Source organism: Nymphaea colorata, chromosome 10 (assembly GCF_008831285.2).
Source record: "Nymphaea colorata isolate Beijing-Zhang1983 chromosome 10, ASM883128v2, whole genome shotgun sequence".
NCBI lineage: Eukaryota > Viridiplantae > Streptophyta > Magnoliopsida > Nymphaeales > Nymphaeaceae > Nymphaea > Nymphaea colorata.
Window position 1 is genome coordinate 1,966,459 of NC_045147.1, and position 26,838 is coordinate 1,993,296.

The 26,838-nt window shown below is 41.3% G+C and overlaps 1 protein-coding gene across 7 annotated transcripts in view; it reads left to right on the plus strand.

Moving 5' to 3' along the window:
- LOC116263141 (GPI ethanolamine phosphate transferase 2) overlaps positions 1–26,838 on the plus strand; it is a 49,626-nt gene that overhangs the window by 6,653 nt on the left and 16,135 nt on the right. For all 7 annotated transcript variants that reach the window (XM_050080145.1, XM_050080146.1, XM_050080147.1 and 4 more), the window contains 4 exons: positions 3,084–3,180; positions 25,066–25,282; positions 25,357–25,447; positions 25,523–26,581. In XM_050080145.1, the coding sequence (XP_049936102.1) occupies positions 3,084–3,180; positions 25,066–25,282; positions 25,357–25,447; positions 25,523–26,581 (1,464 nt within the window). The remainder of the gene's footprint in view (positions 1–3,083; positions 3,181–25,065; positions 25,283–25,356; positions 25,448–25,522; positions 26,582–26,838) is intronic.

A 26,838-nucleotide genomic window follows, 5' to 3' on the forward strand; every position in this document is an offset into this window, starting at 1 on the left:
TAAAACAATCTATCGTCATGTCGTGTCAAAGCATAGGCACATCATTTGCCAAGAAAACCCCTAACATATACCACAACATGAAAGACCACTCAAGGGCCACAGAAACACAATCTCAATCACATGCAAGGCATGCTTAAACATTTCATTTCAATCATAGCATTCACATGCCCATCAATCACATACATTCGTTCACACACATTTCAATCAGGTACATTCATTTTCATTAGCTTTAGTGAATTAACAGTTCCTGTGGGTGCAAACACAGGCACGTGCACACCGCGGGCGGCCCATAGCCGAGAAACAACCCCCGTGGTGGCCCAAAACAGTATGGATCCATCCATCCGCTGCAGCGGTAGAGCACTCATCCATGGATGTGTGAATTCCACGGAGAGATACTCAGCCCTCCCTAGGACACCCAGGTTGGGAAGGCGGGAGCCCACGCTCCAAGCACGTCACACAACAGTACCCTGGGGCCTTGCACCGCCTGTGCTCCGAACAGGCGAGACCAGTGGCGAAGGCGGGGCAACTCCCAAACACATAGCCACATCCCACTGGGCAATCATCTCTTATTCTATCATTCTTATCATTATAATTGCACAATTACAGAATGACCGGCTAGCTCGAGGTTGGTTCACTTCACGAGTGCACCCACACCTCCAATTGCCTCCCCACGAGGTCTACACATAACAATAACAGTCATAGCTAGCCGTCATACAATACGGGTACAACTACCCTCCAATTCCAATCAATTGCATTATTGCCCACGGCAATACATATGCAACAATTCACAACATTTACATTCATAAAAATTCACATCTTATCAAACACATCAATCAGATCTTTCAAAACTTGGCCAAATCCCGGAGAGTAGTCTCGATCCGTGATGGCTCGTATCTGTCCTATGCAATTGTCATTCTATGATGCTCTCTAATGCACAATCGGGGTCGAGGAGACACTCGACTCGATACCCCACCTCATCTGTCGTAAGCAGTTATCAATTCTAGCATGCACATGCAAAGGCGTAACATTTTCAAAATAATCACTAATAGCCTTTCAAAACCCTTCATATCATATATCAATTCATGTACATGCATACACACATTCATTCACAAAACAATCTATCAAGCACATCACAATCTTAGGATCCCACGATCCTAAGAACACACATTCACACAATTGTCCAGGCAGGGATTTGCCTGGAATGCTGCCATACCTGCCACGCGTCCACTAAACACCTTGAACTACGACCCACATTGCTCAAGGCCTACTTGACGTGCCCGGTGTACCTGCAAACATAACAAAATGGTAAGTTCTCTACTCGTTTCGCTTACCATCGATACAAATCTGAAAATACCGTCATCGAGGCATGTCTTCGTCTCAAATGGGTGTCGACCCACGAAACCCTCCAAAAAGGGTCTCTACCCAACCCACGAGGTTGCCGCCAACGATTAGAACTCAAAGCTTGTATTCAACTTATCACATGTACGACGATTCTCACTTGTTTTCCTTAGTTGAAGTGTTTTCCCCACCATAAGATTCTCAACATACAACGTATATGCACCTCAATAGAAGCATATTTCCCCAAGCTAACCAAAACGATTCTAACGTTCTCCACAACAATACAATCTCTACCATGCTTCCTAATTGCTTCGAAAATCAACCCATCATGCTTATAAGATCATTGTAGACATGGATCATCGTTCCTCCACATGAGTCCTAGACCTTCCCCAAAATAGTAACGTCGTTAACAAACATCCTAATTCATCAAATCTTAAATCTAGCATGCTCCATTAATGATTATGCATGCTCCAACAACAAATATACAACAATCTAGGCTCGATTAGGCCTTGCTCACCCCAATTTAAGAGTCTGAACTGTTGCGGTCCTCCCGGCAGCCACCTCACAAGTTCGAGAGGTCCTCAAACGGCTAAAATCTCACAATGCCGCCACACCAACGCATTCTAGCCGCTGTTATGAGGGGGAAGAACACATCCCCAAGCTGAGCGCCGCTGCCGCCGCCGTCCACTTCCGTCGCCGCTGCACCGACCTCCGTCTTCCTCTTCTATGCGTTGTGGTCATAGCAAAGGGAGAGACGAAGAGGGGAAACGAGGGAGAAGAGGGCGACGTCGGGCTCCCACGCTACTGGATTCGGGTCCGGGTCTGGACCCGATCCGGCCCACCTACAAAACGAGTCGAGCGTTACATCACTCATGGCCCCATGGGGACGATGAGACCTTGAGTGATGATAATTATGATATATTATATGTTGTCAACTTGTAATGTAATCTAAAGCACTTTAATGTTTAAAAGTTAAAGTTGTGATAGACATGTATTATGTTATTATGAATCTTATTTCTCATTTCTAAGTGTGTTGATAATATATTATGGCTTATGAATGATGTGATGAGTTTGTTATATAGAACAAATTTTTTCTTAAACTTTCTTTGTTTTTCCTGATTTTACCAATTTTTTCTATTTTTTTTATGCATTAAAAAATTAATTTATGATACGCTACGGTACGCTATGTTTACAATATGTTATGATACAGTGCGTAGGTTGGCTCGGCCGATGCACATTACGATACGCCTTTTACAACATTGATGTATATGCTATTCTGCTTTAAGATATTCCTCAATGATTCCTTAACTAAGATTTGCTGATTTTAGTGTAAAATTTGTCAACATGTTTGCAGTTTTTATTTCATTTTTACCTTTTAGTCTTTCTGACAAATGTCTCATATTTGACATTTTCAACCGTATTAAGCAATGCCTGTCCTATCATTAGAGATGACCAGGTTCTCTTTCTTAAATAGTACTATTTAATGAATGTCACTCATTTGGTTTTTTTTTCATGCCTTAGTAAGTAGATTTCTGGAGTAATTGGGTCAAATTTTTGAAATTCAAACGGTTTGGTTAAAGATAATTGAAGAAGAAAAGTTCTTTTAGCTATTAAGCATGCCTGAACTTCGTACCTTTTCTGGGTTTTGTATCTTCTGAGTATATTAGCTCAGTTACTCTTTTTAAAGTAATTTGTTTTTAATGCTTTGCCATAGCAACAGCTAATGTTGTGGTGCTATTTTCCAGGTAGACGTGGTGCCTACTTTGGCTCTGTTATTAGGTGTACCTATTCCACAAAATAATGTTGGAATCTTGATTGCCGATATGTTTAACTCTTTGACAGGTTTCCTTCTGACTTTATAGTTGCTTGGTTTAGAATTTACATGTTTCAACTCAGGTTTGTTTTCTTCATAATTTGAATTGTCAGTTTCATGTTCTTTTCCTCTCTTGAGGTTTATGTATTGCATCCTTTTCTTTTTTGATTCCTGGCCTTGAGTAAAATTTTTCCATAAATAGTATGTTTAATTGGGCTCTGCTGCCAACCTTATTTGCCATTTATGGCTTTCATTCCTACCACCACACTGTGTGCCATACATTTCCAACACCTATGTTGCTTTGGCACTTCTGTATGGTTGTCAGTTGTCTGCATGGAAGACTTTTGGAAAACATCACTTCCAAAAGTGTTATAAGTCACTCATTTTTTAACTTGGAATGCATGCAAAACATGGACTTTCAGGGTGTTTGGTTTTTGAAAGAAGTAGCTTTCTGGGAGCTGTCTGTTCCTGCAAGTAGTAGGTTTCTATAAAGTTTCTTGCAAATCCTGGATTCATGGGCAGGTTGTTTTTGATTTCCACCTATCAAAAAGATGTTCCTAACTTTCTGTGCATGTCCACATGCTAAACACGAAGAAAAAGGGTATTTTCAAAACACACCTAAAGATTTACAATAATAAAAATTGGCCTATTTGTTAGATATTGTTAGAAACAGGCCTGGTTGTCCACTGTTAATTAAAGATAACATCTCTTCAAACCATTGGTTATCAATAACTTAGATTGGATTAATGAGATAAACCATGTGAAAACATAAATGTGTTTCTAGTAATATTGAAAAAATCATTGCATATTTTGTTATTGCTACTTTTTAGGTCTGGCTTTGAAAACTCCCCTCCACCCAGATACACCCATGCAGAAAAAAGCAATGTTGTAAAAAAGCGTATCATAAGCCGTATTGGTCAGGCCAATAGATATGTCATATCGTAAAGTATTGTAATATATCATATGCGTATCGTAAATTTATTTTTTTAATTAAAAAAATAGGAAAAATAGAAAAAATAGAGAAAAATCAGATAAATCAAGAAAAATAAAAATTATGTTTTTTAATGAAAAAGCATGTCATACATAATGGCAGGCTTATTATAGGTATGAAGTTACTTCACAAACATTAATAAGTGGTCATAATATCATATAGCAACACAACATGAACTAAGACATCAAGAAATATAATTTATAAGATGATCTACATAATAACTCATAAGTAAGTCATAAGATCCATAAGACATCAAAAACCAAGTTTTACGTGCACTATACATCACATCACAAGACAAAATTGTTCAATGTTAATGCAAATAACAAATGAAAACAGCTTCGTTTTATCATCTCATTGTCATTTCATCTTTCGTAGAATATATAAACCCCCTTTATCTAAACAAGAATCAATCATCCATGCATAAATCTGTCCTCAATTGACGATTTCATGGTGAAACTGATTATTCCTTTTGAAAATTGCCACAATCTGCCCCTTCTTCAACTGTTAGATATGTTCAAAAATGAAGAGAGGCAAATTTTAAAAATTAGTATGAAAAAGGGTGGTTTTAACCCCATATTTTTCAAAATAGACATGTATCGTGTCATACGGGGTGTATCCCCTTGTATCGTACAATACAGACTATGTATCGCATGATATATGAAATACACATGTGATACACCACCTGTTTGCCATACAGGTGATGTATCGTATCGTAAATTTAAAACGATATGATACATATCGTACGATACGGTCCCGTTCGTAAGATACATACAACACTGGAAAAAAAAACCTTTTATCTGCAGCTAGAAATGGTGCTTGTCTTACCTTCCCATCCTATCCCTCTAGTCTTAGGTCTCAACTTCATAACAAAGAGTGGGCTTGCGCTTGTTTTCTTCTACTTTGTCTCCAATTTTATTGGATTCCAATAAGGGTAGCAAGGGATCTTCTTAGAACTATCTCTCGCTCTCTCTTGTTTGCACACGTGTGTTGGAAGCTCTTCTCTCTTTGTTTGGCAGCCTAGCTCCACTTTATTTCTGGTGTGTTCTCTTACTTTTTTGAGTTTTTTTTTTTAGTGGAGGACAATTAAGACCTCTTTCTTGGACCATTCCTTGAGCTTTCTCCTATCGAGTATCAACTATGTGACATGGGCTTCCATTATGAAGCAACACATAGGAGGTAAAGGTTTTCAGGGATTCATTGATGATTTTCAAAATGAGCCAAACTAATCCTAACCAAGATCTTAGGTGGAAAGGCCAAAGAATCATAATAAATAGAACAGAGAATGCAGTTAAGGAATATAAAAATAAATGGAAAGAAAAATTGGCCATTACAAGTAGAGGTGGGCATTGGGCCCAGGTTTAGGCGCGAAAAAATCGGCCCTGGCCGGCCCGATAATGTATTGGGCCGGTCTGGGTTGCCCGATAAATTTTTAATAATTAATAATATATATATTATTAAAAATGTATTTTATATTAAAAAATGTTTATTTTATATTTAAAAAGATATTTTTTATTTTAATCGGGCCGGGCCCAGGCTAAGGTTTTGGGCATCCGGCCAGGCCCGGGCTCGGGTTTTGGGCATGCCCAGGCCTAATTACAAGTGTTGGGAGGAGTATTTATAAGTTTGGGGTAATAGATTGCAATATTTATTAGTTGGTAATGTTCTTTAATCTTTTCGTAAATCTAATTGTTTTGCTAATCTTTATTTAACTAGATATTAGGGTTAGTGAATGACGATTTTCTGATTTCTCTCATCCAACCTCAACATGGTATCATAGCTGGCTCATCCCTTAGGCCATCTGATGCCATCTTCACTCGAAAATTGGAATATGCTGGGTTCTTCATTGAACATGATCATCTTCAATATCAGCAGGCATCAGGTAGCCCTAATTCTAAATCTCTGCTCTGCTGAATTAAACAAAGGGCTTGGCTATGTGAGATCAAGCCTTTACTCAGAGATTCTCTTCTTTTGTGGTTGATCTAAGTTATATTGGTAGAGATTTTCATCTATATCATTGTTCTTTACAATTGGAAGGTCAAAAATTGTATGTAGTTCTAACTTTATCCCAAAAAAACTTTCTGTAACTGTCCCGGTACTTGAAGCTATTTGAGTCTGTTAGAATATATTGTAATGGAGAACCGGGTCCATATCTGGACCCGGTCCTTTGGGGCACGGATATCGAGGCGGGCTCGGTACCCTAGGCGGCACTCTTTCTCTCCCTCCTATATAGTCTTCACTTACATGTTGTAGAAACACAAACAAGAAGAGGAAGAGAAACAACGATCACGATGTAACGTGGAAAACCCTCAACAAGAGGGAAAAAACCACGAATGAGGAGGAGCCGGTGCCCACTAGCTTCCAGACTCTCTCTCTCCTTAGTCTTTCATTCACACAATAAGGATTAGGGTTACACGACTTAAATAATGCCCAACAAGGGCTACAAGTTGGATCGGATACGGACCCGGTCCCGAGACCCATCTAACATACTTCAACACTCCCCCTCAAGTTGCGCATACATATCAAACATGCCCAACTTGGATACATTTCTCTCAAATGAGGTCGAAGATAAAGCCTTCGTCAGAACATCAGCCGTTTGGTCTTCAGATCTCATGTAAGGAAGTACAAGTTCTTTAGCATCAATTCTCTCTCGAATGAAATGCCGATCAATCTCAACATGCTTTGTTCTGTCATGAAGCACAGGGTTGTTGGCCAAGTTAATTGCAGACTTGTTATCGCAATACATCTTCATTGGTTCTTCAACCTTTATACCAATATCAGTCAACAATACTTTCAGCCACAAAAGCTCGGAAACTCCCATGGCAACAGCTCTGTATTCTGCTTCAGCACTGGAACGCGAACAAACATCTTGCCTTTTACTTCTCCACACTATGAGATTCCCTCCCAAATAAATACAATAGCTAGAGGTGGACCTCCTTGTTAAAATATAAATCCTTCACCAGCACGTTGAAGAGGAGTCTCTTAGGATTCCACCTCCTTGTAGAATGTGTTAAGATATTTAATGTCCTTGTAACATGTGAAGAGTCTCCTAGGATTCTATGTTGTAGTTAATATCCTTGTTATATGGGAAGTCTCCTAGGATTCTATGTTGTAGTTAATATCCTTGTAATATGTGAAGTCTCTTAGGTTTCTATGATGTAATTAATGTCATTGGAGCTTGTGAAATCTCCTAGGATTCTACGATTGGAGACTCTTAAAATTCTGGAAATGGGATTATAAATAGAGGCCGTGCAAACCATTTTGGCTACGGCTTCTTCTCCTCAGTTTCTTCTTGTTTTCATTCTCTCTCTCCCTCTCTCTCTCTCTCCCTCTCTCTCTCTCTATCTCTATCTTCCTGCGTGAGTGCTGTTTTCTGGTTACAGATATTGGTGCTAGATTTCTATCATGGTATCAGAGCGCCAGGTTACGTTATCTCTACCAAACGAAATGCCCAAACAGGTCTGATCTGGTTAGAACTCTTTTCTCATCTTGTCTCTATTCTGAATTTACTTTTTTCTTGCGCAATTCTTGTTCCTTTTTCTTCTTGCTTACCCAAGGACACATCTTGTTATATCGTGTCTTCTTTCCCTCTCATCTTCTACCTATATACCATTCCTTTCTGCTGTCATGGAAAACCTTTCGCATTCTAGCATGTCCTCAAGTTTTCTTCCTCACCTTATTACCGAAAAACTCAATCATGAGAGTTATCTGATCTGGAAAAGGCAAATCATGCCTTTCATAAGAAGTCAAGGCCTCTTTGGACATCTCGATGGTTCAACAAAGGCTCCACCAATATCCGTCTTACAGGAAATAAAAAATGACGCAGGAGAAGTTATTGCTGTTCATGAAGACAACAATCCTGAACATGCCATGTGGATGAGACGTGATCAAAGTCTGGTTGCGTATATTTTGTCAACTTTATCTCAACAAGTGTTACTTTCAGTTTCTGATGATTGTACTGCAGAAGAATTATGGGAAACCCTTGCTGATACCTTTTCCCAAATATCAGAAGCTCGGATTATGTACTTAAAGAAAGAATTTCAGAATTTGAGCAAAGGTTCAACGTCTATCATGGATTATTTGGGGCGTATTAAGACCGTCGCAGACCAACTTGCTGCCTCAGGGAATAACATTTCTGATAAGGAAAAGGTGCAGCAAACCTTGAATGGACTTGGGCATGATTATCATGCTTTTATTACAGCTCTTGAGGTCCTTCCTGTTCTGCCTTCCTTCAACGAACTACAAGGTAAACTTTTCCAACATGAAATGAATATGAAAAGAGTCATTGAAAGGACTGATCAAGGGAACTCCCAAAATGTGTTGGCTATGAATGTAAAGTTTGGTAAGAGCCATGGGAACTCCAACCATGGTGGTCGTGGCATTCTACCAACACCACATAACCAAGGTATGTCTCCTTTGGATACTTCAAGAAAAATACCAATTTGTTTTCAGTGCAACAAGAAAGGACACATGAAGGCACAATATTGGTTTAATCCTCAAAATAAAAACAAAGGGGTAAGACATAATTATAAACAAGGAGGACAAAGTTCTAAATCCACCGCTGAAGATATGCAACAGCTATTGATGACCGCATTCTCAAAGATGACTATAAAGCAAAATGAGCAGGGAGAATGGTTCTTGGATTCAGGTGCAGCTACCCATGTGACAGGAAATGCAGGTAAATTGACTAACTTATCCCCTCATTACGGTAGAAGTTGCATTATAACAGGTGATGAAAAATCTCATCCTATTACACATATTGGAAATGCACATATTCCATTGTCATCCTCGTCTCTATCACTGTCTAATGTTGTTCTTGCTCCCAATATCAAAAAGAACATCATATCCATTTCTAAACTCATTGATGATACAAGCTCTTCTGTTGAATTCACACCTTCTTCTGTCTATGTCAAGGACCTCCAAACGAAGAAAATGTTCGCTAGAGGGGAGCGTCAAGGGAATATGTACGTCCTCAAGGAATGTCTACCCAAGGATTCATCCACTTTTGATATAGGATTGAAGACATTTTCTCTTTCTCATAATGCGTCATCAGTGCCAAGTTCTTGCCATTTTCAATCAAAAGTAAGGGGCCCTAACCAATTTTTGGAGTCTGATTTGTGGCATAGTCGGCTAGGACACTGTGGTCGACATTTCATTGAAAAACTTGTCACAGATAGTCTCATTCCAAGATCAAGTTTACCTCTTACTTCAAGTGTCAAAAAATGTTCAAGTTGTGGACTTTGTAAGAGTCATGTTTTACCTTTCCATAATATAAATCAAAGGGCTTCCAAACCTTTTGAAACTATTTTTTCTGATGTATGGGGGCCAGCCCTTATTGATTCCATGTCTGGGTCAAGATATTATGTCTTATTCATTGACTCTTACTCACGTTTCACCTGGATTTACTTCATGAAACACAAATCAGAAGTACCTCACATATTTCGAAACTTCTATGCCATGATTCAAACTAAATTTTCATCCAATGTGGTGCATTTTCAATGTGATGGAGGGGGAGAATATTCCTCGCTTGATTTTATTGAATTTCTACGTGAAAAAGGGATAACTAGACAAATTTCCTGCCCTTACACACCACAACAAAATGGTGTAGTTGAGCGGAAACATCGACATATAGTTGAAAGCGCCATGAGCATGATGCATGATACTAATGTGCCCATTTCCTTGTGGACTGAAGCCTTCCATACTGCTGTATACATAATAAATTGTTTGCCTATGACACTCTTGATGTCTAAATCGCCATATTTTACACTCTTAGGCAAACAACCTGATTATAAGAACTTGAAGGTTTTTGGTTGTGTATGCTATGTTCACGTTGATGCTGCCTTGAGGAACAAGTTTCAAGACAAAGCTATTCAATGTAGATTCGTTGGATATGCTGATGAATATAAAGGTTTTCGATGCTATGATCCAACAACTAAACGTATCAAAACTTCAAGAAATGTCATTTTTGATGAACATAGTTTTGATAATACAAATGAAATGCCTATGACCATTGAATCGTATGATCCCTGGACCAGTACACAGTTATTCAATGCAGATCCTGTTGTAGAAAATGATGTGCCTCAAAGTGAAGATTCAGAGAGAGCAATACAACCGTCGGATATGGCTCAAAGTAAAAATCAAGAAGATCCAACACAGTCATCAAGTCATCACGAAAACAATAATGAAGAACAGAGCAACGATGCACATCGGTATTCGGGTCTTATCTACAGTCGACGACTAAGGGACAGAGATGCTCACAGTGAAGAAGACAACATGCCCCACCTTAGAAGATCCCAACGCATTCGTCATCCCATTCACAGGTGGGTTAGCTATGATTCTTTATCACTTGATTTTCAGTTATTCATGGCAAAAGTTGGCAAGGAGGAAGAACCTACTTCATTTGATCAAGCATCAAAATCACATCATTGGAGAAAGGCTATGAAAGAAGAAATGGATGCCTTGCATGAATGTGGAACATGAGAGATCGTTCCGAGGCCACACGAAAAGAACGTAGTGGGCTCCAAATGGGTATACAAAATTAAATACAAACCTGACGGCAGCATAGAAAGACACAAAGCAAGGTTAGTAGCAAAAGGGTTTACACAACAATATGGAGAAGATTATGATGAGACATTCAGCCCTGTGATCAAAATGAGAACAATTCGCGTGATTATATCATTGGCAGTTGAATATGGATGGAGACTACATCAAATGGACGTGAAGAATGCTTTTCTTCATGGTGATTTAAGGGAGGAAGTATATATGGAACAACCTCCAGGATACACGAAAGGAGACTCTCATGCATGGGTTTGCAAACTAAGAAAATCTATTTATGGACTTAAACAGGCCTCACGTTCGTGGTTTGACAGTTTCTCTTGCAAGATTCAAGAATGTGGTTTTCGGAGATGTCCTCTAGATCACTCTCTTTTCATTTATCGAAAGGAAAACATATTTACTTTACTTCTTATATATGTTGATGATATTGTTATCACAGGCAATTCAGAAAAACACATAGAAGAAGCTAAAGTTTTGATGATGCAAAACTTCAAAATGAAAGAGCTTGGTGATTTACGATTCTTTCTTGGAGTGGAGATTGATAGGCACAATAATCGCCTCACATTGACACAACAGAAATACACGTTGAATCTGCTGAAAAAGTCAGGTATGTCTGATTGTAAGCCTGTTGGAACTCCTAGTGTTCTAAATCAAAGACTAAGTGCTCAAGATGGGGAGTTATATGAAGACCCTACACAATATCGAAGTATTGTTAGGGCACTTCAATATCTTACATTTACTAGACCAGATATTATATATGCTGTGAATCAAGTATCTCAATTTATGCATGCACCTAAAGATACTCACATGGATGCTGTCAAAAGAATATTAAGATATCTTAAAGGGACAGCAGGAGATGGCTTAGTTTATGGTAAGAGTGAAAATATAACTACTAGACATCAACTTATGACATTCACAGATGCAGATTGGGCTGGAGATCCCGATCAAAGAAAGTCCATTTCTGGTTTTTGTATTTTCATTGGACGTAATCTTGTGTCTTGGAGTTGTCGAAAGCAAAAGGCAGTAGCAAGATCCAGCACTGAAGCTGAATACAGATGCATGGCTGCAGGTACTGCCGAAGTTACATGGGTTAGACATTTGCTAGAAGACATTGGAGAAAAGATTAAAACATCAATGTTAATGTGCGATAATCAAAGCGCTATTAACATTGCCTTTAATCCCGTACAACATGGTCGAACAAAGCACATTGAGATTGATCAACACTTTGTTAGACAAAAGGTGGAAGACAAGGAGATTCAGCCTATTTATGTTCGTACAGATGAACAAGTTGCAGACTTATTTACAAAAGGATTAACAAAGGAACGATTCTGGTTTCTAAAAGGCAAGTTGTACATGGTGCAAAACCATGCACAACTTGAGGGAGGGTGTTAAAATATAAATCCTTCACCAGCACGTTGAAGAGGAGTCTCTTAGGATTCCACCTCCTTGTAGAATGTGTTAAGATATTTAATGTCCTTGTAACATGTGAAGAGTCTCCTAGGATTCTATGTTGTAGTTAATATCCTTGTTATATGGGAAGTCTCTTAGGATTCTATGTTGTAGTTAATATCCTTGTAATATGTGAAGTCTCTTAGGTTTCTATGATGTAATTAATGTCCTTGGAGCTTGTGAAATCTCCTAGGATTCTACGATTGGAGACTCTTAGAATTCTGGAAATGAGATTATAAATAGAGGCCGTGCAAACCATTTTGGCTACGGCTTCTTCTCCTCAGTTTCTTCTTGTTTTCATTCTCTCTCTCCCTCTCTCTCTCTCTATCTCTATCTTCCTGCGTGAGTGCTGTTTTCTGGTTACAGATATTGGTGCTAGATTTCTATCACTCCTAGTGTCAATACAGCCTGCCCAGTCTGCATCTGAATAACCTTCAATCCCAAGAGTGTCTTGCTTGACATATAAGAGACCTTTGCCAGGATTCCTCTTCAAGTAGCACAAGATCCTGTCAACAGCCTTCAAGTGGGCATCCGTGGGAGCATGCATGAACTGGCTCATCACATTCACAGCAAAGGTAATATCAGGTCTAGTGAGAGTAAGATAAATTAACTTCCCTACAAGACATTGATATCTTCTTTTTGCCTCTTCACAGAGTGGCTCCCCGTCTCTAAGACTTAGCTTATGGCCAGCATCTAGAGGAGTAGAAGCTGGTCTACACCCTAGTTTCCCAGTCTCCTTTAACAAATCTAGAGTGTACTTCCGTTGATTTAGCACAAGGCTAGTCCCAGACCTAGCAATTTCTATGCCAAGGAAGTATTTCAACTTACCAAGGTCCTTAAGATCAAACTCGATCGCCAACAGTTTCTTTAACTTCATTATTTCATCTTCATCATCACCTGTGACAATCATATCATCAACATATACCAACAGAATAGTAACCTTTTGCTTATTTCTCTTCACAAAAAGTGTATGATCTCCATTCCCTTGATGGTATCCACATTGTCTCATGACAAGTCTGAGTCGTTCAAACCACGCTCGAGGAGATTGCTTGAGCCCATATAAAGCTTTCCTTAGCTTGCAACATTTTCCAGGTTCCTCATATCCTGGAGGCATACACATATATACTTCCTCTTCAAGGTCTCCATTGAGAAATGCGTTCTTGACATCAAGTTGGTACATCTTCCACTCCTTCATCACAGCTAAAGAGATAATGACTCTGACCGTCTTCATCTTCGCAACAGGAGCAAAGGTCTCCAAATAATTAATCTCATATTTCTGACTAAGCCCCTTGGCCACAAGACGAGCTTTGTATCTTTCAACACTCCCATCTGGTTTGTACTTGATGGTGTAGACCTACTTAGATCCAACCAAGTGAGCCGCCTCAGGAATCTTTACAACTTCCCATGTCATGTTTCTTCGCAAGGCTTCCATCTCTTCTTGCATTGCATAGGTCCACTTAGGATCACTCTGAGCCTCAACAACATTCCTGGGAATCATAGTCAAAAAAAGAGAAGATACAAAGCATTTGTAGTCCTTGCTCAGTCTAGAATATGAAACAAAGTTACCAATAGGATGTTGAGTACATGACCTGACACCCTTTCGCAGGGCGATGGGAAGCTCTTCACTAGCAGCAACAGTCTGAATCTCTTCTTCAACAGGTTGCTTCTGCGCACGACTTGGGTCATCCAGGGAAGGACTAATTGGATTGGGATTAGAATTCTCACCACCTGTCATCTCATCTGTACAAACTCTTCGCCTAGAGTAAACTTGCCCAAATAAACGATTGCACTTCTCTTTTGCCTCAGTGGAACACTCTCCATTTTTCTCCTGTTCATGCACCTCACTAGATGGACCATTTTTCTCTTGTTCATGCACCTCACTAGATGGACCAAAGGAGTCACGCCTGTAGTCCAAAAAATCTGTAAACTGAATTTCCTGACTCGGAGAATACTCTTCCCGTGACATAGAGTACTCCCCCTGAAGAGGATTCTCACCAAAATAGGAAACATGTTCAAGGAAAGTGACATCTTTGGTAACATAGGCCCGACCAGTGGAAGGGTCTCGACACTTGTACCCTTTTTGAGTGGGAGAATACCCTAAAAAAATGCCCTTAATAGATCTTGGATCAAGCTTTTTAATGTGAGGACTATGGTTGTGAATAAAGCAAACACAACCAAAAACTCTGAGTGGAAGAGAGAAAGGTTCACGAGTCCCCGGTAACAGAGAGTGAGGCGTCTTCCCATTCAACACACGACTAGGCAACCGGTTTATAAGATACGCACTGGTCAGCACAGCATCCCCCCAATACTTTTTTGGAACATGACGTTGAAAAAGAAGAGCCCGAGTCATATTCAATAACTGACGATTTTTTCGTTCAGCAACTCCATTTTGAGGAGGGGTATAACTACAGGAAGTCTCATGAACAATTCCCTTTTTTCGAAAGAAGCTATCAACAGACTGGCACATATACTCTCGAGCATTGTCAGATCGAAATGTCTTAACAGATGCTCCATATTGAGTTTCCACATAGGCAATGAAAGTCTCTATGACAGTAGGAACTTCACTACGGTCTTTCAGCAAGTAGACAATAGTGTTACGAGAATAATCATCTATAAAGGTGATAAAATATTGAAAACCATGACAAGAAGGAATCCCTGCAGGCCCCCACACATCAGAATGAATCATGGAAAATACCTCATTAGACCGATGGCTAGACAATGGGTATGAAGCCCTAACATGTTTGGCCAGGTGACAGACATCACAAGACACCATAGTCATATCTAACCTGGAACATATATCAGGAAACAACTGTCTAAGAAGGCCAAAAGGCAAGTGTCCAAGGCGCTCATGCCACCGTAGAAGCAACTGAAGGGAGTCCTCTCTATTCTTCGTGGCTTGGCTGACTGCCGTCATGAGAGCCTGAGCAGCACACATAGGTAAACGATAGAGCCCGTCAGAAGCTAGGCCAATCCCAATCCTCTTCCCTGTCACCAAGTCCTGCATAACACAGCGATCAACGGAAAATATAAGTTCGCAATTTAACTCCTTCGTGATCTTGCTAACCGACAAGAGATTCAAGGGAATATGAGGAACATGTAGAGCATTGTGGACTAAGAACTTGTTCAAAAGTGGGAGACTCCCTTTTCCAGCCACAGAGATAGATGAACCATCGGCAAGGGAAACACGATCCTTTCCTGATGAAAGCTTATACCCATGAAAGACCTTAGGATCGCCGGTCATGTGGTGAGTAGCGCCACTATCAATGATCCACTCTCCCATACGGCAATCCGCCATAACGTCTATAGATGAAGAAGCTGCCATAATCACAGATAGTCCAACGGGAGGCACGAGCAGCGATACAACAAGAGAGGCACCGATGACAACAGAGAGCACCAACGGGCAGTAATATCCTTGGATAGAATCACAAGAACGAGAGAAAAATCAAGTTCTACCTAGAAAGGAACGATAAAGAGAGAGGTAATATCTTCACCGGATTCCCAATCAGCCCCAAGAGTGAACAGAATGTCGATTGGGGGAAACGATCGTCGATGTCGCTCGACGGAAGCGGTGCCTTCTCTCTCTCGGGCTGCAATCTCCCACGGGTAGAGGTTGCGCCACACGTTCTCCTTGCTGGAATCAAGATCCAAGAGGCAAAACCCAACAAGTATCAAGGTATAGAAGTGAATAGGAAATCAACTTCGAGACGAGGAAAGCCTTCACCCGTAAGACCAATTTAACCCCGGTCTTTTGTAAGGAAAGGGGGATGCGATCGCCGGAGCGCCGGCGGACGTTGAATCAATCCTCAAGTTACGCTCCTCTCCTCCTTTACGTCCTCTACCAAGTCACGGACCAGCCACCTCTTCTTGCACGGTGGGCGCCAAACAAAAACAAGAAGATGGAATCAAAGATCAACCAAGCCATATATTTCAGGTAAGAGGCGGATGCACTTCACCGGATTTGCAAAAGACCCCTAGGAAGTGACGTGAATAGGGGGAGGCAAGCCTAGGAAGCGCCTAAGCACGCATATCTTCTTTCTTCTCCGGGAAGCAAGACTACGGCGCAAAAGGCAGTGGCGCAAGGGACAACGGTGACGGCGACGGTCAACAACACAAGAGCGACGGCGCAAGAGCGACGCCGCAAGAGTGGCTGCGATGGCGATGGCCCAAAGGGTGACACCGACGGCGGCGGAAACAACGACGGTGGTATTGGGTACAGCGGCGGCGGTGGCTGCTGCAGCAACGGCGGCGGCAGCGGCGGCAGTGGCAGCGGCAGCGGCGGCGGCGGTGACTGCAGTGGTGGCGATGGTAGCGGTGAGAGATATTAGGGTTGGAACTTCACAAACCCTAAAAATTTCCCAAACTCGTCGGCTCTGATACCATGTAGAAACATGAACAAGAAGAGGAAGAGAAACAACGATCACGATGTAACGTGGAAAACCCTCAACAAGAGGGAAAAAACCACGAATGAGGAGGAGCCGGTGCCCACTAGCCTCCAGACTCTCTCTCTCCTTAGTCTTTCATTCACACAATAAGGATTAGGGTTACACGACTTAAATAATGCCCAACAAGGGCTACAAGTTGGATCGGATACGGATCCGGACCTGGTCCCGAGACCCATCTAACATACTTCAACTCATGTAATTGTTAAGTGAATATAATTTTCTCTCTCCTAGGGTTGCGGTTTGCCCCTAGGTCAGAGCTTTCCCGTGGTTTTTCACCTCTTTCTAAGGTTTTCCACGTATATTGTGTGTGCTTTCTCTGCTCTCTCCTTGTGGTTCGTGTTTCTACATGGTATCAGAGCCACCGCGTGTGAGATCGTTGGTGTGCAAGTAGTGCTTTTCCGCCGTTCACGTGCCGCCTCCGTTGCCGTTTTCAGCACCGCCGCTGACACTGTTCTCAGCGCCGCTGCTGTCGTTGTTTCCAGTGTTGACGCCGTCCAGGAACGCCGCCGCCGTCCGGCACCGCCGTCGTTCCCAGCGCCGTCGCCGGTGTGGTTTCTTTCTTTGCTGCCGTCGTTCCCAGCGTCGTCCTGCCTTGCCGCCGTCGCCGCTCCCAGCGCCGCTGTCGTTATCAGCGCCGCCGTGCCCTGCCGCCGTCGCCGGTCCCAGCGCCGCCGTTGACTGGGTTATTTCCACTGCCCTCTTTTTCTGTTCTGCCGCCGGCCGGTTGTGACCTTCTTTGGGGATTGCAATGGCTGACGCAGTGATTTCCAAGATTGATGATGCCCTGGACACGGGCAGCAATACCAAGGGTGAGAACTTGCCTGTTCATGTCACCTCCATTCGGCTGAACAAGGATAACTATCTCTCGTGGTCTGCTGCCCTAGAAATCAGGATTACTAGTCGTGGTCGCCTGCACTATATCACTGGGGAGAAGCCTGCACCTTCTAAAACTAATTCGCAATGGCCGACCTGGGCGTTGGAAGATAGTCAGGTTAAAGTATGGATTATTAGTTCGGTTTCCGCAGATATTCAGCCTTTGATCTTGCGTAAATCGACTGCGTATGATATGTGGACTGTTCTTGCACGTATGTATTTTCGTAAGAAGCGTGTTTTACGTGCATATCAAATCAAACGTAGCATATATGCTCTTAAACAAGGTGATTTATCTGTTGCCTCCTTCTATGCCGCCCTGAAGACCAAATGGGAGGAACTGGATTATCATGTGAATGATGACTGGAAATGTGGTGTTGATCATGCCCTGTATTGGGAAAAGGAATGGATGGACCGCATCTTTATCTTCCTTGGAGGCCTGCGTGATGAGTTTGAAACCATTCGGAGCCAGATTCTTAACTGTGATGAGATTCCTGGAATCGAAGAGGTGTATGCTCGTATTGAGTCTGAGGAGCAACGGCGCCAGATTATGCATATTGACTCCCATCAGGGGAGTTCTCCAGCAGCCTTTGTGAGCCATACTTTAGGGACAGGGCAGCGTCCTACTCGACGATGCAGCCATTGCAACAAAGCGGGTCATTCTGTTGATTTTTGTTGGGATCTTCATCCTGAGAAGCGTCTCGTCCGAGGTCGTCCTCCTCCTCATCGCCGTGCTCCTTCTGTGCCCGATCCTAGTCCGGGGTCGTCCAATGTTGCCAAATCCAAGCTCTCCTCAGATCAACTCAGAGAGTTGCAAGCATACATTAGTCGTTTGTCTACCCAGGATTATGCTTCTACTTCTGAGGGGGCTAAGTTAACCCAGGCCCTGGTTGCTACTAGTGATCAAGGTAATTCCTCTCTCGGTGATTGGATTGTTGACAGTGGGGCTACTCATCATATGACAGGGGACCCTACGATGTTTCAAGAGTACAAGTTGACCTCTGGGCAGCAGCGTGTGTCTATGGCTGATGGTTCTTCTATCTCTGTGGCTGGAAAAGGGAGTTTATCATTACTGAACAAATATTGTCTTCATAATGCCCTGCATGTTCCCAATATTCCCGTAAATTTGTTATCTGTCAGCAGTATTACCAAAGAGATAAACTGTAATCTAATTTTCTCTGCTGATTGTTGTTTCCTGCAGGACTTGGGGACGGGGCAGAAGATTGGGATTGGTTCGGTTATTGATGGTCTCTATAGACTGCCCGTACAAGTTGCTTCTGCTTTGATTTCAGCCACCAGTGGACAGTTGCCTGGCGTAGAGGACAGATCCGTCATTATGCGTTGGCACGAGAGACTTGGTCATCTTCCATTCCAATTGCTTAAAAAGTTGTTTCCTAGGATGTTTCATTCTGTTTCTTTGGACACCTTCGCCTGTGAAGTGTGTCAGTTGTCTAAGCATGTTAGGGCCTCGTACCCTATCTCATTCAATAAAGCCAACCGTCCTTTTGCTTTGGTTCACTCTGATGTTTGGGGTCCTTCGGGAGTACCCACTTGTCGTGGCTTTCACTATTTCATGACTCTTATTGATGACTACTCCCGATGTACGTTCGTGTATCTGTTGAAAGAACGTAGTGAAGTTCCCGACATTGTCAAAAACTTTGTGGCATTTGTTGAAACTCAATTCCAGACCCCTGTTCAGACCCTTCGTACTGACAATGCTCGAGAGTATGTCTCCCATTCCCTTGATGACTTCCTGCGAAGCAAGGGTATTATACATGAAACATCTTGTAGCTACACACCTCCTCAAAATGGCGTGGCTGAAAGGAAGAATCGTCATTTGTTAAATGTCACCCGGGCCATTATGTTTCAACGTCATGTCCCTAAGCGGTACTGGGGTGATGCACTTCTCACTAGTGCTCATCTCATTAACCGTATGCCTACTCGTGTGTTGAATGGTCATTCCCCTTATTCTGTTTTGTGCCCTACTCAGAATCCCTGGCCTTTGACCCATTGGGTGTTTGGGTGTGTTTGCTTTGTCCATGACCATAGTCCCACTCTCAAGAAACTTGATCCTCGGTCCATCAAAGCGGTCTTTTTGGGGTATTCCTCCACTCAGAAGGGATACAAGTGTGTTGACCCTAGCACTTCTAGAGTATATGTCTCCAGGGATGTTACCTTTCATGAACGCATACTTTCCTGCGAATCCTCTTCAGGGGGAGTGTCTAGGTGACAGATGGAAAGAGTATTCTTCGCATCAGTTGATTCAGTTCATGGATTTCTTGGATTATACGGTTAGTTCTCCAAGTGTGAAAGACGTTGTCAGTAAGGACAGAGACAGTCAGATGGAGGGGGGCCCTGTGGAAGAACAGTCTCGAGGTCACCTATTTGGTCAGGTTTACAGCAGAAAGAAGGATGTGATGGAAGACGTTGATGTTACCAATCCCAATCTTCCCAATCTTGTGACCTCCCCGAATGATCCAAGTCCAATGAATGAAGAACTTCCCATAGCCCTGCGCAAGGGCACCAGGTCATGTACTTCTCATCCTATTCAGAGATTTGTTTCATATGCAAAACTCAGTAAAGACTACAAGTGCTTTGTTTCCTCTTTATCTATGGCTGTTATTCCCAGGTCAGTGGAAGATGCCAGGAAGGATCCTAAATGGCTACAGGCTATGACAGAGGAGATGGACGCCCTGGAAAAGAACAATACGTGGGAGGTTGTTGATATCCCCAAGGGAACTCACTTAGTTGGTTCCAAGTGGGTGTTTAATGTGAAGTACAAACCTGATGGCACTGTAGAACGCTATAAAGCTCGTCTTGTTGCTAAAAGGTTTAGCCATGAATATGGGATTGACTATCTTGAGACGTTTGCTCCCGTGGCGAAACTGAAGACCGTAAGGGTCATCTTAGCTCTTGCAGTGCAAAAGACGTGGAGCATGGACCAACTGGATGTCAAGAACGCCTTCTTGAATGGTCACCTTGAGGAAGAAGTCTATATGAGCATGCCGCCTGGATATGCTCGGAACGGGAAGTGTTGCTATCTCAAGAAAGCTTTGTATGGTCTCAAGCAGTCTCCTATAGCTTGGTTTGAAAGACTAAGGGTTGTTATGAAGACTAATGGGTATAAATAGGGAAATGGTGATCACACCCTCTTCATCAAGCAGAGAAATGGTCTGGTGAGCCTTCTACTTGTATATGTTGATGATATGATTGTCACAGGTGACGACAAAAGGGAAAAAAGGAAGATGAAAGAAACGTTAGCTGCAGAATTCGATCTCAAAGATCTGGGTAAACTAAGGTATTTCTTGGGAATTGAGATCGCGCGATCTGAGACTGGGCTTGTTATGAACCAAAGAAAATACACTTTGGATCTTCTGAAAGAAACAAGTAAACTGGGATGCAGGCCCTTTCTTACCCCAATGGAGTCTGGCACAAGGATAAGTATCAAATCTGGGACTATCTTGGATGAGGAAGGAAAATGGAGGTATCAGCGGCTGGTTGGTAAACTTATTTATCTCACTCTTACTCGCCCAGATATTACGTATGCTGTGGGTGTGTTAAGTCAGTTTATGCATGCCCCTACTGATTGTCATTGGAAAAGTGCTGAAAGAGTATTGGGATACTTAAAGAATCACCCAGGGAAAGGACTGCTCTACACTCGACAAGATCGACTAAGCATTGAAGGATACTCTGACGCCGACTGGGCAGGATGCACAGATAATAGGAGGTCTACCATAGGATACTGCATCTTTCTTGGAGGTAACCTTGTGGTCTGGAGAAGTAAACGACAAGAAGTTTGTTCCAGGTCCAGTGCTGAGGCTGAATACAGGGCGGTTGCTATGGGGGTTACAGAGATGTTATGGCTCAAAATTCTTTTAGCAGATATTGGGGTTAAAATGGAAGAGAAGATGAGGATGTATTGTGACAACAAGTCTGCTATTAACTTGGCAAATAATCCGGTCATGCATGACAGGACCAAACATGTGGAGATCGATCGCCACTTCATACGGGAATGCATAGATTCAAAGGAGTTGATTCTGCCCTATATGAAGTCTGAAGATCAAGTTGCGGATGTCTTAACTAAGTCTTTATGTACATCTCAATTTGAGAAAAATGTTAGCAAGCTTGGCATGTTTGATATGTATGCCAAGCTTGAGGGGGAGTGTTAGAATATATTGTAATGGGGAACCGGGTCCATATCTGGACCCGGTCCTATGGGGCACGGATACCGAGGTGGGCTCGGTACCCTAGGCGGCACTCTTTCTCTCCCTCCTATATATTCTTCACTTACATGTAATTGTTGAGTTAAGTGAATATAATTTTCTCTCTCCTAGGGTTGCGGTTTGCCCCTAGGTCAGAGCTTTCCCGTGGTTTTTCACCTCTTTCTGAGGTTTTCCACGTATATTGTGTGTGCTTTCTCTGCTCTCTCCTTGTCGTTCGTGTTTCTACAGAGTCAATTACCATGGCCTGGCATATCTGATGCCAGAGGTATTCATTGTTGCCTGGTGCAATTGAGTCTGGTGTGATCGAGGTCTTTGTGCAAACCAATTTCCCATCTGCTCTGCTAGTTGGTTGGGGGCGGGGACAACAAGAGAACTATCAAGATATTTGTATTTCTTGCATCATACCTCCAGTTTTCTAGTGTTGAACTTTGATTTGTTAACAAGCCAAACACCTTAACATGTACTCGAGCATGAACCTTTTCATGGTTGACCACCAAAATTCCCTTAACATCTTGATACAAGTTTACAACTTAGTATTGGGAGGATGTATAATACACCTATAATTTACAAAACAGACCTTTTGGATTTATAAGGATACTTTGTCATAATTTACTAAAACTATTTTTTAGAAACTTGACAAAAACATATATATATCATTGCCACAAATATTGTCTTTTCTATAAAAGGCAAAAAAATGAGAAATAGAGAAAAACATGCAAAGCTGCAATATGTTGAAAATATCCTATGTAGCCAGGTTGTCTTTTTTCTAATTGTGTCGCTAAAAACTGTCACAAACGGTGCATTTGTGATGACACTGCTTGGCCCTGCTTTTTAGCGACAGAATGCATCTTTTGCGACACAGAATAGAAAAACGAGGATACAGCCGTACGTGCACACGCGCACACACGTCTATATATATATATATATATAGATTTTAAATGGACAAAACAATATAGAAAGTTATATTAAAAAAATTAAGTTGCTGGAAAAATCACTGGAAAATTGTTGGTCGCCGGAAGATCCTACTGAACAGGTGGAGTTAGATCACATAGAACATGAACAGCCCTTTAGTGTCTATCAAGGGCTCTTCATTTCCATTGTATATATATGATGGATTAAAAGAAAACCTAATTAGTGGATAAAAAAGGGCTTGGTTAACTTTGACCTAGTAAAAAAAGGATGAATACAGCCATGACAGCTTTGATGCACCCGACACGGGTTTGGTCTTGTCCAAGCCGTGTCCAAGGGTGTCCCATACCCATACTTGTGTCATACCCGTCGACATGGGAACCTCACCCAAATGAAGAACCCGTGTGATGGAGCTTTTGAATACTATCCTGAGTCTATCTCTTTATTCCAGTTTCAATGGTAAATGATGAACATTGAATTATGAAATGACAAAAATAAACTCAATGTATGTATGAATAATATATCTTGCTGCATCCACACCCAAATTATTCTTAAGAGAACTCTTGCACCTCCACCATCAGTCAGCGCTCATGTGTCGTAGCCCAAAAATAACCCAAAAAGGTAGAGGTTGCAATAAAATAAATTTCAAAACTCCTTTTATTTTCAGCTGAATTCTTGATAAACTTTCTTGAACCTTGTAAAGTTTGTTCACAATGGAACAATGTCAAGGGTCTTTGCATCTGATTAATTCTGATAATTGATTAGTGACAACCACCTAAGAAGTATAATTAGTTTCATGTTTTTTATTTCAGTGATGGTCAGTGCTAATTAAACTATATGCGTCCAGGTGTGACGCATATGCTTCAAAAAATTTTCAGAGGAGAACTTTTCCTTGCTTCTTTTCCCACTTTTCATTGGCAACAATTAAGTCCTTCCATTATACATCACAGTCACACTACAACTGCCGTGTTCACATGCTGTTATATATTGTTGTGTCTGTAATTATCTGTTCAATATACAACATAGAATTAATTACATACATTTCCATGCTTATTTTCCATATTGTGTACTGTATATATATGGCCAGCCGTACCTGTGATTTTGAATTTTGTTCTTACCTGTACCAGTATCTGCACCCGCACTGGAACCCGTGCCCATACCCATGTGACATAGCCTTCTCTCTCTTTCTCTGTCTGATAGGCTGATCATTCACAATGTTTCAGGCATATGCTGAACACAAAACGGCACATACAATACAGTACTAAGGGGCACAAGACCTGTGTTGGCAAACAAATGAAGTGCTTATAGAATGAGCATTTTCTGAAAAAACAAAACGCTTGTTCTCAAGTATTCATCTGCTTAAGCCTTTAATGGCCTTGTTCTCATAAGGCTTGGCGTGGCTCTTTTTGGTCTTTGCCATTGTTCTCTCTCTTTTATGGTCACGAGGCCCTCTCTCTCTCTCTCTTGAACACCTGTGAGAATAGGAATGATTTAGAAGAGTCAGGTTATGGTTTAGTAATGGTCCTGCCAATGGTCCTTGGCTTTAGCATATATTGTTCTTTTAAATTTTTAGGTTTAATAATGAATTCATAATTATAATTAAAAATAATTAAAATATATACACATCTCTCTTAATTTAACAAAAGAAATCATTTTATGCATTGTTTTTATACTGTTCTTTTTTTTATATATTTTTAGTTTAGTTTTTCAAAAAATTTATTATTTTTGTGGATATGATATCTTTTATAATGTTAGTCCTGAACCTACACCTCAATGCTTTGAGGCCTATGCCTTGTGTCATGACAGGCTCAACGCCACTTCGCTTCATCGCATTTAACAACATTGGTGATGATAAGTATGCTCTAGTGTCATCATGAGTATGGTCTTTACTCCCTATGAGCAAGATGAAACAAAAGAAGATGAAGGGAAGGGGAGTAGAAGCAGAAAAAGGAAAACGTTGAGAGAGAGAGAGAGAGAGAGAGAGAGAGAGAGAGAGAGATCTGCAACGTGAGTCTCTGAGAAGGTTGGTAAAACAAATAGGAAAAAGTCACTTCTTAGAGGAAAAAACCACTTTTAAAAAAACATCTCTTTCCAAAAATTAATGACTGAGGTGATAGATTGTTGGTGGATAGGCTGCAGAATTATAGACATATAGATCTGCAAATGATGGGTATGAGGGTCTCATTCAGGATTGGTCCAAACTCCAGTTCTGCTGATTGTTTTGGCACTTTTTTGAATAGTTTACCGAGTAACCAAGAATTCAAATGGGTACCTGGCTATTGTCCACTCCTAGTTCCACTTACATGATGAACTTGTTTTTTTTTTTTCTTTCCCGAGTTATCTAATGCCTGACAATGTTCCAGTCTCCAAGGTGGTAGTAATCAGTACTGGTGCCTTTAATTTATGTGGCTACATCCTGCTAGACTTAGGGTATTAGTCTTCTATTAAAAAATCTATCTACTTTCCTTTGGATACCAGATGAGCAGAAGTTACGAGCACTGGAGTTGAGCTCTTGGCAGTTACTGAGATTAGTGCAAACACACTTTCCAAAATTGCCATGTGGTGGTCATCTGTGCTCTGAATCTATACAAGAAGATACTGGTGACTGTGATGATAGTTTTGAGGCAAAGATATGTTGCCTCTTCAGAAAAGCTGCTGTTCTACATCGGTCCTGGAAATCTCTAAATGTATCAGCGTAAGGGATCACTTGGATTAAATACTTCAATAATTTGGAAGTATCTGTGATTATAATGATTTGTGCTCATGCAGTGCAGACAGTTCTAGAGTCCAACATGCTTCTGCTGCATATTTTCAATTTCTACGGGTTTCATCTGAATGGTTGTCAAGGAAAACAACAGATGTAAGTGCAAATTTACATATGTAATGTCTATGTATATTACTAACAGTTACTGAAATCAAGTGCTTCAATGTGCAGAAACCACTCAAAACTCTTGGTTCCGGAATTTTTGTAATGGTTGTATCGTCCTCAATTCTGTTCATTCTTTTAATCAAATTATGCAATGAATCCACTCTGCAAACGCTGAACTGTTGCTCACAGGAAAGCGATTATTGCAAGGGGCGGTTGGTTGAGAGCTTCACTGCTATTGGAATCCTGATACATGTTTTCTCTCTAGGAGCTAGCTCCATGGTTGAGGAGGAACAGTACATTTGGCATTTTCTTACTTCGACTTTGTATATTCTCTTTCTCCATAGAGCAGTCCAATTTCTCCCAGGCAGAACTGCCCCATTTATTGAGAATCAACGCCATACTTTTGACAGTAACAACTACTTTGCTTGGTTCTTTAAGAGCCACTTGCTGCCATGGTTGTATGCAAATGAGGTTTTTCAGATACTTCTTATTATAATGGTACTAATTTCTGGTAGGGTTTTGAGGGGTTGGCACCAAGGTGGTGTAAACTGGGCCAGTCTTCCAGATATTTCAAAGTGGCTTGAGCAAAGGAGCACATTTGCTGTTCGACTCGTTGAGACTGTCTCTATGGTTTTGCTGGTCATTTTGGGCTCATTTTGTTATTCTAGAGTTAAACTAAGAACACCTTTTTTTGGTTTAGTTCGTCTACTAGTTTATGTATCTGGATTATTAGTTTTATTATGTAAAGCATCTTATGAGAAGCAAACATCAATAGGCTCCCATCACTGGGGAACATTTATTGCACAGGTCATTTATGCAACTGTTATTTCAGTTACGCTGGTCATGGCATTGGTTTCACCGTGGACCATACCAATTGCCAACCGAGGAACTTCCTTGGGTCCATCGTCTACTACTTTGCCAGGTCTGCCTGCTTGGTTTCATCATGTTGCAGCCAAAGATTGTCTTTACTCAATTGGATGCACATTTGTTATCTATTGGTGCCTCCTGCAGCTGTTGCTTCAACAACCAGAAAATTCAGGGCCAATATTGTTGTTGCTTTCACAATTGTTGGCAAGCATAAACTACTTCTCAACGGCTGGAACACATAATAAAAGATGGATTGAGGTATGTCTCATTTTGTTGAATTTCTTCCTTGATTATGTGAAAAATGAAAGTTTTTCTTGCTTTATGCAAATGAGAGATCTCCCAAGAAATCTCAATTGATTTATCACACATGCTGTCAACCGTATAAAATCGGAATATAATGATAATGAGATTTTTATATCCCTTAATGCATAAAAAGATGCATGGCTATTACCTATGTTGTTAAAAGTGCTAGGTGGACCGTGGATCCTCCGCAATGAGCAGAGTTCAAAGGGTAA